We start from the raw sequence: 15,766 nt of genomic DNA on the forward strand, positions 1-15,766 counted from the left end.
TCTAGGAGCTGTAGAACTTTGTTTCTTCAGGCCCTACCCTTGAGAAAGCAACCATCAGTCAAATCAGAGTCACTGGTACTAGACATTCAGAGAGATGCCACCTCAAAATATATCTGGACAGAACCTGGAGTGTCATGCAAGGGATGAAACCTGGAGTCAGGAGCTGAACACTTTAAGCCTAATTTTTACAGTGCTACCCTCTCTGCTCCCTAGCTCACTCTTGCTCACTGAGTGGTTTCCCCCTATTCTCCTATTCAGCAAACATCGTGGACACTGTTGACAGGCTTAAGGTATAGACAGAGAAGAGTCAGGAGAAAGGGCAAAAGGAGTAGGATGAATAGAAGAAAATGAGAGGAAAGAAAGTGAGAAAAAAAGAAAGATAAGGGGGGTGGGGTGGGGGAGGATGCTATCACCAATGTTTCCAGGTGCTATAGGTTTGACTCCGTCCTGGAATAATCCCAGAGTTCCACCTATCTCCTAGGTTCTAAATCATATTAGGATGTGAAGAACAGCACACATTTGGACTTGGGGGTTTAAAAGGCAAGGGCAGGAGAGGGAGATTTCTTCCATATAAACTCTGCTGGTGTGTGTGCATGTGTTTGTGTGTGTGTGTGTGTGTGTTGGGGGGGGGGTGAAGATGATGAGAAATAGTCCTGAGTTGCTTAATTTAAAATGTAGATTAACAGAAAGAAGAACTTCCCGGGTGAGACCTCCGGAAATGTCCTTTCGAAGCATATCTTGCTTCGAGGCTTCTTCAAGAATGGAGGAAACCAGAATCTTTCTCTGACCTCAAGGCGCAGAAATAGATGGGGTTCTTTCTAGAAGTCCCTTCCTTTTGAGTAATTTCAGTAGGTCTTCGAGTAAATTCCGCCCCCTCCCTGTCTTCCTCCACCTACTTCTGCCTTCCTTCTCCCTCTTGACATGCCCCCCTTCCTCGCCCGTGTCCAGCGATGGGGAAGGGATGGAAGTGAAGGGACTGGGGCAGAGACCATGCTCTCCTATAAACAGGAGAGCAGGGTCCAGGGACCACTCTTCACCTTATTCTCCCAGGCGAAAGAAAAAAGAAGAGAGAGAGAGAGAGAGAGAGAGAGAGAGAGAGAGAGAGAGAGAGAGAAGAGAGAGAGAAAGAAGAGAAGAGAAGAGAAGAGAAGAGAAGAGAGAGAAGAGAGAAGAAAGAGAAGAGAAGAGAAGAGAAGAGAAAAGAGAAAGAAAAGAAAAAGAAAGAAAAGAAAGAGAAAAGAAAAGAAAAGAAAAGAAAAGAAAAGAAAAGAAAAGAAAAGAAAAGAAAAAAGAAAAGACCCTCAGGGTTGGATCTTTCTTTGAAACTTTTGGCTGAACCCCAAAGACTTGGCTTTGAAGGGAAAAGGTGTGGGAGCGTGGGGGGGCCGGCTGAACCTTTGGCCACAACCCCTGCACAGCTGGCTGGGCTCACTCTGGGCTGTATCCAGCTGTGCTGCATAACTTCGCTCGGGGGCGTTCGAGCCTTGGCAACCTGAGAAAGTCTTGGAGTGGGCATCGGCTCGTGCTGACCGGCAGAGGGAGCCCCGGGCCCGACGTGGACGAATGGACTCGGAGGAGGGAAGAAAGGAGACGGGGGAGGAGGGATGGCTGCTTTCCCCAGCTCCAGTGGGCTGGGATGGGGGTGGGGTGAGGCTCCGGCTCTCAGTCCCCAGACCGCGGGCTGAGCCGGAGCCGGCGCCGCCTGAGGAGGGACCCGGCGGGGGAGGGAGGGCGACGTCTCCAGGGTCCCGTTCCCTCATTATCCCTCTAACGAGCCTGCCTGACCCCTTCCCCCAAGCCCTGGCTAATTGGCGACATGATAAATGGAAAGCGGCCCGGGGAACAGCTGCCGGGGACGAGGGAGGCCCTAGTGCCGGCCGGGCACCCCCGCTCCCCCCCGGACTCCCTAGAGGCCCCCCCATCCCACTCCGGCCCCAGTCGGAGAATCTAGTCCCTCCCTCTCCGCAGACTCGATGGCTAACTCCATGCGGTCAAGTCCCGTCCGGTCCCCCTTCCATCACCCCGGCCCACAGAGCGCACTAGCCCGGCTCAGAGCTCACTTCATTTCTTTATTTATTATTATTAATAATAATAATCTTTTCTTTCCTTTTAGGTTTGTTTCGTTCTCGTTTCGGAGTGGAAAAAAAAACCTGAGGTGGCCCCCGGCCCGGGAGGGGGGTGGGGTCAGGGATGCGCTCTGGGGGCCCCTTGGCCAGCCGCGAGTTAGGGGGGGATGGCTCCGATGGGCGCTTCCCTGCAGGAGCTCGAGTCCCCGGCAGCCACAAAGCGCTAAATAGCTCTCCCTTCCCCCACCTTTTACAATATAGATATGTTCGTGTAAAAGGGGGGAAAAACCCGGAAAACAAAACAAAACAAACAAAAATCCAACGAAATTAAATGTCACGAGTTAAACTCTAAATATTATGTACACGGTAATGTACACTTTTGAATAAATTAATACCAATTTGCATATTCTGGGAACCTTAAAGCTTATTTACACAAATTATCATTTATTTCATAAATATCTTCTGCCCCCCACCCCAGGGAGTCAGGGGTGGAGGTGGTAGCTTCCTCCCCGGACTCCATAGGGTGGGGTGTCCCGCCCTTTGCTGGGAGTAGGTTGATGGGAGGAGACAGGAGCAGCTGTGTCCCCAACTCAGCTCCATCCTCCTTCCTTCCCGGAAGTCTCTGTCTTTACCTCCATCCCCAGCTCCTTCCCATATCATCCTATCCTCCGCATTCTCTTACTCCTTCCCGACCTGGGACTTTGGATGTTGGGGACCTTCCCGTGACCCCCTCTAGCCTTCCGGGAGCCCACGTATATAGGTTCTTCATTCCTTCCGCCTTCCCAACACGCCCCTAGAAGGGACACTTCCGTTATTTAATCCCAAACCAGCACCCAAAGGCTGATGTGAGGATGAGACTCCACATAGACTCTGGATTGACTCCATATTGACTCAGGAGCACTACTGGATTAAACCCAGGCAGGCTCCAAATCTACTCCATCTATGTTCCCTGCAGGTTGGGGATTGAGCTGAAATGCCCCAACTCGTCTCTCTAGTGCCCACGGCCCAGACTGGACTGGCTAGTTTTCCCATCTCTGGCTGGTGCTGCCCCATTGCTCCTTTATTTAAATAAATACCCATACCGTGCTGTACAAAATCCTGGAGCCACAGGGGTCAGTGGGGGCGGGGTGGGGCTGGGGCATGGGAGGCAGACTGGGGTGGGGTAGGTAGGGGGGCTGGCCTAGCCCACACTGATCCTTCATTTCGGCGACTCTCGTCCCGGGGACAGGTCCCTCTGGCTCTCCAACCCGCTCACCAGTCTCTGGATATTCTGTAGTTCGCTGGCGGCCTCTTTGGCTGCGCCTTTGGGGGACAGGGTTCCCCGGTGTGAACCTCCCACCTTAGGTAACGCCAGCTCGGGCAGGGGACTAGGCTCCCGGCTGCTGCCAGCCGCCTTGGAGCCATCAGGAGCCAAACTCGTGGTGAGGAGGTTGGTGCTGGGAGGGATGGTCACAGGGATTTGATAAGGACTGAAACGAAGGCGAGGCCGGGCACTGCCCAGGAAAGGGCTCCGGGACAGGGAGCCCGCAGCGGCAGCGGCAGCGGCGGCAGCACTGGTGGCTGGCAAGGCTGAGGCAGCGGCTGCGGCAGCTGCCATGTAAGTGTAGGGATATGGAAAGAGCCCACCAAATGTGGGCATCGGGATCCCCTGAAATCAACAAAGAAATAGGTCAATCATTCATTCAACATCAATTCGTTCAACCAACATGAAATTACATACTATGTGTAAGGTGACATATGGAACTCAAGAAGGGAAAGAGATAGGCGGTGTGTTTCGGGAATTTTCAGTCTACTTGAGTAGAAGCCACAGGTACAAGGTAGAATTTGGTATGTGCCACGCAGCGTATGTGACTGGGAGACCAATAGGATTGCAGAGGGAGGGAGGAAACCACTTCTAGCTGGGGTGATTAAGTAAATCTTCTAGGAGAAGATGGAATTTAATCTGTGCCTTGGAAGATGGGTATACTTTTGATAAGTCAAGATGGAAGGAAGAGAAAGGAATGCCAGGCGACAGATACATCGTGCGGGAAGGCTACAAAGGTAGGACACTGGAGCTATAAGAGAGCTTAGAGATCATCCAGTCTAAGTGTTCTGAACGAACAGGAGTCCATGAACTTGGATGGGGAAAAAAAATAAATCTTTATTTTCATGAACCCCTAACAGAAACTTAGCATTTCCTTCAACTCTGAATGTAGGAAACAAATCACAATAGTTATTAGCAACACCTGTGTAATTGTCCCCACTATAAATCACGGATCGTTTCATATGACATTACAATTGTTGCACCTATCTCAAAGTATCATTTATGTTCATCACTACTTCTAAATTACTGGATTTCATATGATCAGTCTGCCTTTTTACTATTTCAATATAATCAGTTCCCTTCGTTTTCCTATTAATTTTATTTGATGCATTTAAAAAAAATGATTGTGAGAAGGCATCCAAAGGCTTCTCCAGAATACCAAAGGTGTCCATCACACACACACACACACACACACACACACACCAGAGACAGACAGAGAGAGAGAGAGAGAGAGAGAGGAGAGAGAGAGAGAGAGAGAGAGAGATTAAAGAATTCCTAATCTAATCCAACATCTCATTTTACAGAGGAGGGTACTGAAGCTCAGAGAAATTAAAGTTCTTGCCCAAGGTCACCGAGGTAGTAAATGGGAGAACCTGGATAAGAACCCAACTCCTCTGAGTCCAAGTCCTGGGCTCTTCCTATTGGACCAAGCTGTATATTCAGCCATATATGCCAGATATATGTATATTTTCTCTTCCTCCCTTTCCTACCCTCACTCTCCCCACAAAAACAAAACAAAACAAAACCTAGAAGGGGAGAAAGAATCTGTGCATTCAGAAGAGTGGAAAAGGGAAGGGGGTTCTAAAATCTAATTATCCATTTGCCTAGGCTTTATGAGAATTTGTGCCAGGTGAATGATGCAGTAGGTAAATGGAATACCAATTAGCTCCCGATTATTTGATAGTTAATTACCCACTTCCTATTTAGTGTGTACTAAAGGGCTTAAAAGCTTCAAACAGTTGCAAGGACAAAGTCTAACATATGACACTGTGTTGTATGTTCTCAATCCAAGTAGCTAGGACTTTCGGATTATCTTTCCTTCCCTTCCATTGGCAGGTAGACTGCTTTCCGGGATGGCAAGAGGAGAGAGAGGTAAAAGGGAAAATCAAATCCCTTGTGCTTCTTTGCAAAGCTGGTTACCAAGAGATGAGAAAGAGGAGAAACCATCGGATTCCTCAAGGGTATGCAAATTTGGCTATTCCTAAAAGTAGGGGCTATGAATTGGAATGAAGGTGCTGATTCAAGATCACAAAACGAAACAAAACAAAACAAAAAAAGCAGGGATTTATTGAGTACCTAATTTGCCTGAAAGCAAGACTTTCACCTGCCCATTAACTCAGTTCTAAAGACAAATCCCCACTGCCCCTCTCCCACCTGGTGTCTACGAAACTAAGGCAAGTTATTCTTAATAAGTATCCTGAGGTCAGCACCAACCATACCTCATGGTTGAGGGCTTGGGGATTATACCATCAAGGAAAGAACCAACTTGGAGTGAAAAGACCTGGGTTTAAATCTGACTAAGACATTCACCAACTGTATGACTGAGAAAATCTCTGAGCTCTGTTTCCTCATCTGTAAAATGGGAATAATAATTCTCCCTCCACTAATATCACAGTTTGTGTTTCCCAAATGCTTTAAATATTACTTTTTTATAAATTACTTTTTTTATTGGGCCTGTGATTTCATTGATACAGGGAACTAACTCTCGATGAAGAAATTCTCTTTACCAATGCAGGTGGACACCTCTTTGGCAACTTAAAAGTCTTAATGAGTTTCCTGGGAGCACAGAGATGTTAGTTGCCTAAGGTCACACAGTCTGCACGTGTCAGGAATAGGACTTGAACATAGATCTTCATGATGCCAGCTCTCTATCTACTAGGCCATTTTGTCTCTCAAAGTACATATTAATAATAATTATAAAGTCCAAGACCCATAGCAAACAATTGAAAAGGGATCTCCCCCACCAACCTAATATCCCTAAAATACTCTTCTAGATTTTCTGAGGATCTCTCTCTCTCTTGCAGATCTCTGGGCATAGCCCCAGTAATACACCAAATTTTATTTCTCCACCCCTTGGGTTTTTTTAAAATTTTGTTCAGAATTACAGCTGGGTGCTTTCCTTAATGGAGATCTGAACTCCCCAAGGGATGGAAATGGGAGACATAAAATGTTGGGCCAAATCTACCCCAGCCTCTGCTGGCCCAGAAGGTGGCAGTAATGAACGAAGGAGATTTGAAAATGCTTCCAAACTGGCCAACACTACCTGACCAGAAATGAGTACCGCATCCCCCCTCATCTGTTCTTAACTTTTCATTACTATAAGGCAAAAGTGGGAGGGTTTCAGAAATTTTAGCTTGAGGGGGCCAGAATTTAAATTCAAAATATTAACGGGCCAGCACAACATAGTAGACAGAGAGTTAGTCTCAAGACCAGGATTCCTGGGTTTAAATCATGCTTCTGACAGGTACTAGATGTTAGACCCTGGACAAGTCTTTTAACCTCTCAGCGGCCCACGTTAAGACTACAAATCGAGGAGAAGTTGCTGATATGTAATGGTTATGGAAGTCCTCACTGAGAGCTTCCTACTCAAATGAAATCCCAGATACCGTAATACAAAAAATTACACAAACCCAAAAGGAAACTGTGCTGGCTGCCCTTGCTTTAACCCTAAGGGTGGGGGGGGGTCAGAATTGAAGAAGAGAGATTTCCCTTTCTCCCTTTTCTTTCTATACCGAGACTGGAGGGGCAGACCAGAACACACCAGCAGCTAAGAAAATAAGCAGCTGAGATGGGGGAGAGAATGGGCATGGAGAAGGAATATCTTTGGGTCTCTGTTATTCAGAAAAGAAATACGCAGCTAGCTTCCTCTCCGCTTTGCCTACTGTAGAATAGAAACCTGGTCTATGACCCACTGTGCGGGAGCAGGGTGGCCTGCCTCTACCCTGAGGCAAACAGCTAAGTGTTAATCCCAGGCACTCTGAAGCCAATTGCAACGCAGACACATACTCCTGTGTTTGGTTTTAGGTAATGTTCCTAACGTCCATCCCGTTCACGGTGGAGAACTAGTCTTAACTAGACAGGCCACCCGATCTAGGAACTGGGAGGAGAGTTACTGGGCTAGGGCAGGTAGGCCTGTTTGCACTGGCGGCTGAAGAGGCTCTGGTCTCTGCCCCTAGAACCCTCTCTACGCTGCCTACCGCAAGACCTTGAAGTTCTAGCCTCCCACACGGCAAAGTAGTTGGCTGGCTGACCCTTAAGGCTCTGCAAAGGCCAAGGTTCACCTCTTGTTCCCTCCATCTCAGCCCCCGCTCCCTGCCTCCCACCACCCCAACCCCCACCCCCACCCAGCTCTGGCCCCAGGCTGGCCTCTCGCTTACCTGAGATGCCAGCATGTGCTGTGAGAGGTGGAAAGGAAAGGGGGCAGCAGCTCCAGCCGCTCCAGCCGCCGAGCCCAGACCAGCTCCGCCGTCTAGCCCAGCTGTGGCCGCCCCGGCCCCGCCGCCGCCTCCGCTGCCTCCGCCAGTCACCGAGGCCAGCAGGTGGCCCATGCCCATGGCCGAGAAGGCCCCAGGGCCCATGGCGAACTGTCCTGGGTGCAGAAAGAGCGGCTGCCCGGCGCCCAGGGGCCCAAAGAACTGCTGACCATGCAGGTGGCCCGACAGCGCCAGACCTTGCAGGTGGCCTGCGCTGAGAGGCGAGGCGCTGTCCGTTTGTACCACGAGGGGCGCCAACCCTGTCTCCTTGACCTCACTGCCCTCCTTCCGCGCCTCGTCCTTCCTCCTGCCCTCCGCCTTGTCCTTCTCCAAGCCCCTCAGGCTGAAAGGGCCGTCTAGGCAGCCGCCGCCTTCCCCTGGCTCTTTGCCCCGGTCGGGGCTGCCCCTTTCCCGGACACGCTCGGACTCAACCAGGCGAGGGGGACTGGCCGACTCCAAGCCGGGGCTGCGCCCTATTGTGCCCCCAGGCCGCTCATCCCCAAGTCTCTCCGGCTCCGGGTCGCTGTCCGCAGCGCACAGCTTCTCGTCGACTGCAGAGAGGAAGCGGGGACGGGAAAGGGAAGGGGATTGAGGATCAACGAAGCCCAAAGCGTAGATGTGGGGAAAGTGTCCCCTTCTGGAGTGTCTGGGGCTGAGTGGAGTACTCCCGTCTTAGACTTGGGAAGGGAAACCGGCTGTATATGTAGGGGTGTCTTTTCCCAGGCCTCAGAGCCCCTTAGTTCTCCACAACCCAGACATTTCACAAACAAGTAAAAGTGACCCTCCCTCTTCTCTACAGTCCTGCCCACCTCCGACGCCACTGGCACAAATACTGCTTTTATTTGTATTCTAAAAGTTCTGTGATCAAGAGCAAGGTAACGCTAGCATGATAATCGTATTCCTACTCCTTTCCCCCATCTCGGGTCTCCTCTTTGGTTCGCCCTTTTTATCCCTCTGTCCCTCCCTCTCCCCGTTCAGACTTGCCATTCTCGGCATCCCGTCCCTCACCTCGAGTGCGATGCAGACGCAAGGGGCTGGGGTCCGTGCCTGGAGAAGAAGGCGGCTCTCGGGCTGGAGGTGGGTCGCAGGAGGAGGCATCTGACTCGGCCCCGTCCCTCTCGGGCTTACATTGCTCTTCGTACATTCGAAGGGATGGGAGGGTCAATTGCTTCCTGGGAAGAGGAGGGTGAGGAGGAGGCATTAGAGGTGGAAGCTGGAGGGGAAGGGCAGGAGAACCCTCTCTTGGGTTCCTGGCAACAATGCTTGCCCTTACCTCATGGGCAGGGCCCTTAAACTGCAAAGCACTAGTCCCTGCAAAGTTCCCATACTCCTCAGAAAGGGTTCGGGAATAGGTGAAGGGCCTGGGAACTACCTCCTTGAAGCAATCTCCCAGTCAGAAAGATTGTAGGAGAGTGGTGATTCCCCAAATTATTTCACTCCCTCTCCCCATTTTCTCACCTTTTCTCTCTCCGGCCATTTCCTGTGTCTCGGAAACCTTTTGCAAAGGGATTGTTGTCTATTTTCAGCTGCGTGATCTATCGTGGGGAGAAGACGGACAAGTGGAGTCGTCACCGTGGGGTGGGGACACGGAAGAGTTACTATCCTATCCTGCTCCTCCGCATGCAACCATAGCCTCCTTGGCTTTCTCCTATCTTGCCCCTGACCTTGCTCATTTTAGGGACTACACTTGGAGTAGGGACCCTTCTCGCTCCCCCAAAGTTCTTGTTCCCCAACATCTGGTGTTCTTGCCTCCTCCTACTGCGGATTTTGAATACAGAGCATGGGGAAAGTGCTGCCCAATTCTAGGGCCCTAAGGATGGGCAGAGGATAGGATATGCGGTTTTGACCTTCCAGGCCGAGGCCACCCCTAACAATTGCGTAATGGCGGTGGTGAAAGAAGACAACAGAAAATTCTTCCGGCGCCCCCCCCTCACCCCGAAAGGTGGACGGAGGGGGATTATGGGATCCAGACGAAGAAGTCGAGGCTTGCGGTGAGGATGGGAGGTGCTGAGCCTTCCTTAATAACTTAACTCCACTATATCATAAACTTTGTTCTGGAAGCAAATCCTCTCCACCAAACACACACACCCTTGTGTTCTCTCTTTTGCAGCAGGCAGCTGTCTCTCCCCACTTTTATTGGGGTGAAGGGGCGTCCCACAGAAAGCCGTTTAATAGAAAGAAGGTTCTTTAAAAAAAACTTAATAAAAGCAGTCTGAAATCTCCTAGTTCTGTTGCTTTACCTAGACCCAGGCTTCAGATATCCTAACACACCCTCTCCCCGGCGAAAAATTGCTTTTATCCGCTTACATCACCTGCCACCTCCAAAACATCAAGGGTTCCCCTAAATTTTAATGGGCTTAGGAACAGTTAATCAGAAAGTCCCCGGGCAGCTTTTCCGGGAGGCCCCCACCCTGCTCCTAGTAGGTAAGTTTAAATTCTGACCTGGAGCAAAAATAGGACTGGGCGGTGTCAAAAAAGATCCCTAAATCCTTTGTTAATAACTAGGCAAACAGCTCCACCTGGGAGGGCCCAACTCTTTCTCCCTGCTCTTCACCAAGGAAGACCAAGGGGAACCGGTACAGGCGTCGGGAAGGTAAAGAAAAGAAGAGTGCAACCCTCCGGGCTTCCCGCCCTCCCGAAGGTCCCACCTTGTCGTTCTGGTAGGCGGTGACTGCGATGAAATCTGTCTCAGGGAACACATAAGTGCGAAAGGTACTGTAGGGAAGTTTCAGAATGTCGTTGGCTCTCACAATGTGGAAGCGAGGTTGATACTTGTGCATGGAGTTCAGGATGGTCTGTGGGTGTAGGGGTGCGGAGAAAGGCAGGTTAGGAACGCACTCCTGACCTACCTACCTACTCAGCTAGGCAGGCTTCCCGCCAACCACATATTCTCTTCAGTATCCAGTCGGACATTCCCTTTCCCTACCCAAGTTTACAGTTAATCCGATACTTCTTCATTGCTGTCCTCTGAGCTGGGAGCTCTGTTCTCGTTTTATTACTATGATCAATTATTATTGTTATTAGCCAGCCATTAAATTAGCATTTATTAGGCGCCTTCCATGTGCCAGACTCTGTGCTAAGCACTTGGGGATACAAAGAAAGGTAAAAAACAATCCTTATTCTCAAGGAGCTCTCACAATAAATGGGGGAAACAACAGGTAACAACTGTGTACACACATATAGAGAGGATAAATTGGGAGTAAATTCAGTGGAAAGTCCCTAAGATTAAGGCAAATTGGGAAAGGCTTCTTGCAAACGGTAGAACTTCAGCTGAGAGTTGAAAAAAGTCAGGGAAGCCAGGAGGCAGAGAAGAGGAGGGAGAGTGTTGTTGTTGTTGTTAATTGTTAGCCCTTTAGAAAGGACAGAAAAATGAAGAACATAACGAGCATCCAAGTCAGGCTCTGTAAGAACATCTCCACTGGTACCCAGAAACCCCTTGTAAACCATGGATTCCCCTTCTGCCCTGCAGGACAGGACAGAATGGATGGTCACTCTTTTGCACTCATCTCTTCAGGTATGAGTGAATTCCCCTTATTTTCCGAAGATGTGGGGCATTTATTTGAATTTAGATAGGGGAAAAGGAGAAAGAGGACTTGGTTAAAGAAAGCTCCCCACAGAACCCTTTCTTCTTGGTAGTCTGGGGTGAACCTAGAGATATAGGACTCAACTTAGGGCAGAACTCCAACTGGGGGGGAAGCTCATAGGCTTTCCCTTGAGTCACACAAGGGAAGGTGGGGACATCTGATTTATCGAATAAATCCCCACTGAAAGAGACCTTCTCAAGAGGGATATGATACAGGAGCCAGAGTGGGGGAAGACTGGTCGGAGTGAGCAAAAAATAAGCTCCTAGGGCCAGAAAGTTGGGCTGTAGGAGTACAGCACCCCAAAGAGTTGCTTTTATTTCTTCCCAAACGATTTATAGAAGTGAAGGAGTCTGGGTCCTAAAGGTACCCAACTTTATGGTGGAGAGGAAAGGGGGGAGGGGAGACATTACAGCCCCCAGTCTCAGATTTCCTCCCCCAGTTCCTACCCCTTCTTGAAACTGATTCCAAGCCCTAGGTATTGGGTTGGATGCAAGGGAGGAGGACGGTGAGGTAGAGAAACAGGGAAAAACTCTCAACAGAATACATTTGTCCCCATGTTTTGCTTGTCCCTGGCCCTAAGGACATCTCCAGCTTGGGTGGATGAGAGGCAAAGGCCCAGTCCTTCCTCACCATCCACTGGAGCCACTAGCCTGGGGACTCCTGAAAGAGTCCAGTGGGTAGTTGAGGCCATGGAAAGAATCATCCTTCTCTTAGTCAGAAGGGGAAGGAGCTACCAGGTTGGAATACAGCAGCTGAGTATGGAGACATTTCTATTCTCTTCTATTCCCTAGCCCTTCTGTTGCACTTCTGACTGACCGTCTTAGGAATCCCAGTGACCAGCGCTAAGACCCCGGGACCTCGACATCACTGCCCTAACCCACAGCCCCGCCTCAGAGACCTGAAAGAATCTCCTGTTTGGAGAACTAATAGACCACACAGTCCTCAGGCCCCCTCCGGCAATAGCCTGCTTCCTGGAGCAATAGGGCTTGGGGAAACCAAGGCCCTGATGCTCACTGAGAGAGCCTGGAGTGGTGGGGCTGCTTCGGGCCCTGTCAGGATCCAGCCCAATCTGAGTTTCTTGCCCAGGAAAAGGACATCTCCAGGCAAAACACAGGCCTCAGATGGAAAGAAGGGGATCTCTTTGCAACTGGCGGTGGGCAACATGCTCTCCCAAGCGGGATCCACTAGATTTTCCGTAATCTAGCAGCCGTTTTAAGTAAAGTTGTAAAGTCCCAGATTCTCGGTCACAAAACTGGAGTGGTCTAGTCTGGGCTTGGGAGGGGGCCGGGAGCCTGGAGCCTGTGCCCTGGATCTTGGTTGCCAGCCTCATTCTCGCTCTCCCCCTACCCCCCACTCCGCAACACATACACGTAGCCCCGGGCAGGCAATCTGGAAGAGGGTACTCACGAAGCCGTGCTTGTCCGATATGTTGTTAGTAAGCTTGAGTTTATGGAAGGCCACTGGCTTGGCCATCCACTGCTCCCCAGTGGCTGGGCTATCCGGGTGGATGTACATGCGTTTGGGCATCTCGGGATCAGCCTTGCCTGCCACCATCCAGCGTGAATTGTGGAACTTGTAGCGACAGTCGTCGGCGGCCACGATGTCCATGAGCAGAATGTACTTGGCCTTCTTGTCCAGCCCGCTGACCCGCACCTTGAACGGGGGGAACATCCGCCTGGGAGGGGGAGGGGGAGACACTAGGACTGGGACGTCGGCTCGGTTCCCTTGAGCCAAGTCTCAGGATCCCCCACCAGGCCTGACCCCATTTCTGCCCCAGCCCCTCAGCATGGACGACCCCTTCCTCTCTCTCCTCCTCTTCACAAACCCCGAAAACAATCAAGGCCAAACCCGTTGTCTCACACTAGGTCTAAGAAGCTCCCAGGAATGTAGTGATTAATCCTCCCTTTAAACACATACCAGCTTCTCCCCCAATTATCCGGGCAATTAATTCCAGGACAATACCCGCTTTGGCCCAAATTATCCAGATAAAATCCAGAAGAGTCCCGTCTGGGGAGTTTGCGTTAGCAAAAGAAAGAGACGATAACCTGGGCAATTGGGGAAGAGGCGGGTAGATTTGGGACCTGAACTAATTCCCCCTTTATTTCCGGCAGAAACCTAGTTAGGGATTTTCTTTTTAGGTCTGAACTCGCTGGATATTTGTAGGAATTCGAGATTTCCAGTGCCGGGGAAGAGCGCCCTGAGTCTGCCTCAAGTCCTGAGGTGCAAGTCTGAGAGAAGTTGGGGGAGCCCAGGGGTGATGGCTGCCGGATCCGGAGAGGGAACTGGGAAGGGAAGAGGAAAGCTCTAGCCTGAGGAGCTGATTGGAGCTGGCCACAAGGCTCTGATACGAGTTCAGAGGGCTCTGTCCTGGCCGGTCAGGCCCCAGAGGCGCCTTTGCCCAGCGGCCCTTTGGCCCGAGTACTCCCCTTTTAACCCCACAGTCTTAGGGTGGAGGACTAGGCCGTCACCTCCCACATCCCACCTCCAAATCTATGAGGATAACCCAACCAGGGACCCCCATCTTAGTCCCTTGGCCCAAGTGGAAGAAGAAGTGAGTTCAGAGAAGCCCAAATCTCCCGGGAACAGCGAATAGCCCCGGAGTTGTGGGAGACAGAGCGGTGAGAAAAGGGGCCGAATAGGACCAGGAGGAAGAAACCAAAGGCAGTGAGCTCCGACTCCCGGGGCGCACCCCAGCCCTACTGTTGGAAGGATGGGTTCTAGGTTCTCTCAGAGTGCTGGGGGAAGAGGGGAACCCGCTTGGAAGTGGCCTCCGGGCGTGTTGAGACTGCAGGGAGAGAGTGTTTGGTGGTCTTTGTTACGGTTGTTGTTTCCTTCCTTGTTTGGGCGGTTATTTTCTTTTTATTTTATTCGTTTGGGGGTTTCTCCGATTAAGAAAAAATCTCCCTTCTTCGCTAAACGAAGAGGGGGAAAACCCCACCAAAACCCCAGCGCTTTGTTTCCTTCTTATTTCTAGCGGACAAATTGTCAACTCGTCATCGGAGCAAACGAATAAAATGCCCAAACGGCCCCGGAGGGATAGCCGAAGGAGGCCAGGGGCCGGAGAGGGACAGGCAGAGGCCATCCGGGCTGAGGGGCCAGGAGGACCGAAGTGGGAGCCCAAGGCAGTAGGGGCTCCGCTTGGCTCGGACCCGGGTCAGTCCGGGGGGAATGCTGAGGAGGCAGCGAGACACTGCTGGGGCGGCTCGGCTTCCCTGTTCCCACAGCATCCTCGGATCTGCCCCGGAGTAGGGGACGAGAGGCTGGTGAGGCACGGGGAGAGCCCGCTGAGGAGGGAAGAGAGGCAAGTGGGGGCTGACCCAGGTGCCCGGAGCCGTGCGCGGCCGCGGCCCGCTGAGAGCCCCCTCCCGGCCCGGGGCCCGGCCCCTACCTCCCGGACTTGGTAATGACCATCTCGGTGCCCAGTTTGTGGAACTGGTCCCACAACTCTTTGGCCTCCAGCGTCACCTTGGGGTCGTCCTCCACCTCGTCCTCCGGCTCCAGGCTCTTGAGAGAACGAAGATGGGCCGCCTGGGGGTGGTGGCCCAGCGCTGAGACGTGCAGCCCCGCCTCGGCCGCGGCTGCGGCGGCAGCCGCCGCCGCCGCCGCTCCGGCCAGGCCCGGGTCCGGCAGGGGCTTGGCGAGCGCCGCGGGCGGCAGAGCCAGCGCCGGGAAGAAGGAAGGCTGAGCTGCGGCCAGGAAGGCGGACATGGGGAAGTCAGCGGGGCGCGGAGGGTGGAAGGGGTGGTATGCCATGACGGTCCCCGCAAACGCCGTATCTCTCATCGGTGCATCCGAAAGGGGTTGGGGGTGTCGGGGGAGGGGAGGGGGCGCGACCCCGAGAGCTCAACGAAGAGACTGGGGGTGGGGACGGCGGTCAGTCCTTTGTGCCCGGGACCCCCGGATAGCGCCGGGACGGGCGGAGCCGCCGAGCCGGGGGCTTCCCGCTGCGCTGAGCTAAGCTGCGCCCTCCTCCTCTTCTTCCTCCTCCTCCTCCTCCTCCGGCTGCCGGCTCCTCTCCGGGCTCGGGCCCACCCTCCCGCCGCTGCTCCTCCCTGTTCCCGCGGTCGGGGCCCGGCTCGGGGCTTGGGGGGGGGGAGCCGAACTGGGGGCTCCGGGCTCCGGGCTGGGGCTGGCCGGCTCCGGCGCGGCGCCGGGGACCACGCGCGAGTGGTTAGATCTTGTCGTGATCTCTGGAAAACTGTGACTATCTCACATGTCCTTCCCTTCTCTGATCCCCCTTCGCTAACGAGCCAGGCCCCCCTTGATTGCTGATTTTACGCTTTTTGGACCAATTGTGGGTCTCCGGGGGCGGGGTTTTGACAGCTCTGGCCAAGCTCTGGCCGGGAAAGGGGGGGCAGGGGAGAAGGTGTCGGAAGCCTCGGCAGTAAGAAAACATGTCAACAGAATAAAATGTTAACCAATGACGGACCGGCGGGGCCCTGAGACCCCACCCCCTGCCCTGGCCCCCACCTCCGGCTCCTCTCTGCACAGCCGCCTTGGCAGGGCAGCGCAGCGCAGCCCAGCCCGGCTCCGGGAGCTGGAGCCCAAGGAGAGGGAGGG

General features: G+C 52.5%; 1 protein-coding gene across 1 annotated transcript; it reads right to left on the reverse strand.

The window, feature by feature from the left end:
- Positions 1-2,056: 2,056 nt before the first annotated feature.
- TBX2 (T-box transcription factor 2) lies at positions 2,057-15,456 on the reverse strand. The gene is made up of 7 exons (XM_020991817.2): positions 14,595-15,456; positions 12,614-12,881; positions 10,271-10,417; positions 9,081-9,157; positions 8,631-8,794; positions 7,527-8,173; positions 2,057-3,714 (listed from the first exon to the last, which is right to left on the reverse strand). Exons 1-7 carry the CDS (start codon positions 14,987-14,989, stop codon positions 3,265-3,267), a joined length of 2,148 nt encoding a protein of 715 aa, XP_020847476.1. The 5' UTR covers positions 14,990-15,456; the 3' UTR covers positions 2,057-3,264.
- Between the last annotated feature and the right edge of the window lie 310 nt (positions 15,457-15,766).

Source organism: Phascolarctos cinereus, unplaced genomic scaffold, assembly GCF_003287225.1.
Source record: "Phascolarctos cinereus isolate Bilbo 61053 unplaced genomic scaffold, phaCin_HiC Scaffold_5;HRSCAF=322, whole genome shotgun sequence".
Lineage (NCBI taxonomy): Eukaryota > Metazoa > Chordata > Mammalia > Diprotodontia > Phascolarctidae > Phascolarctos > Phascolarctos cinereus.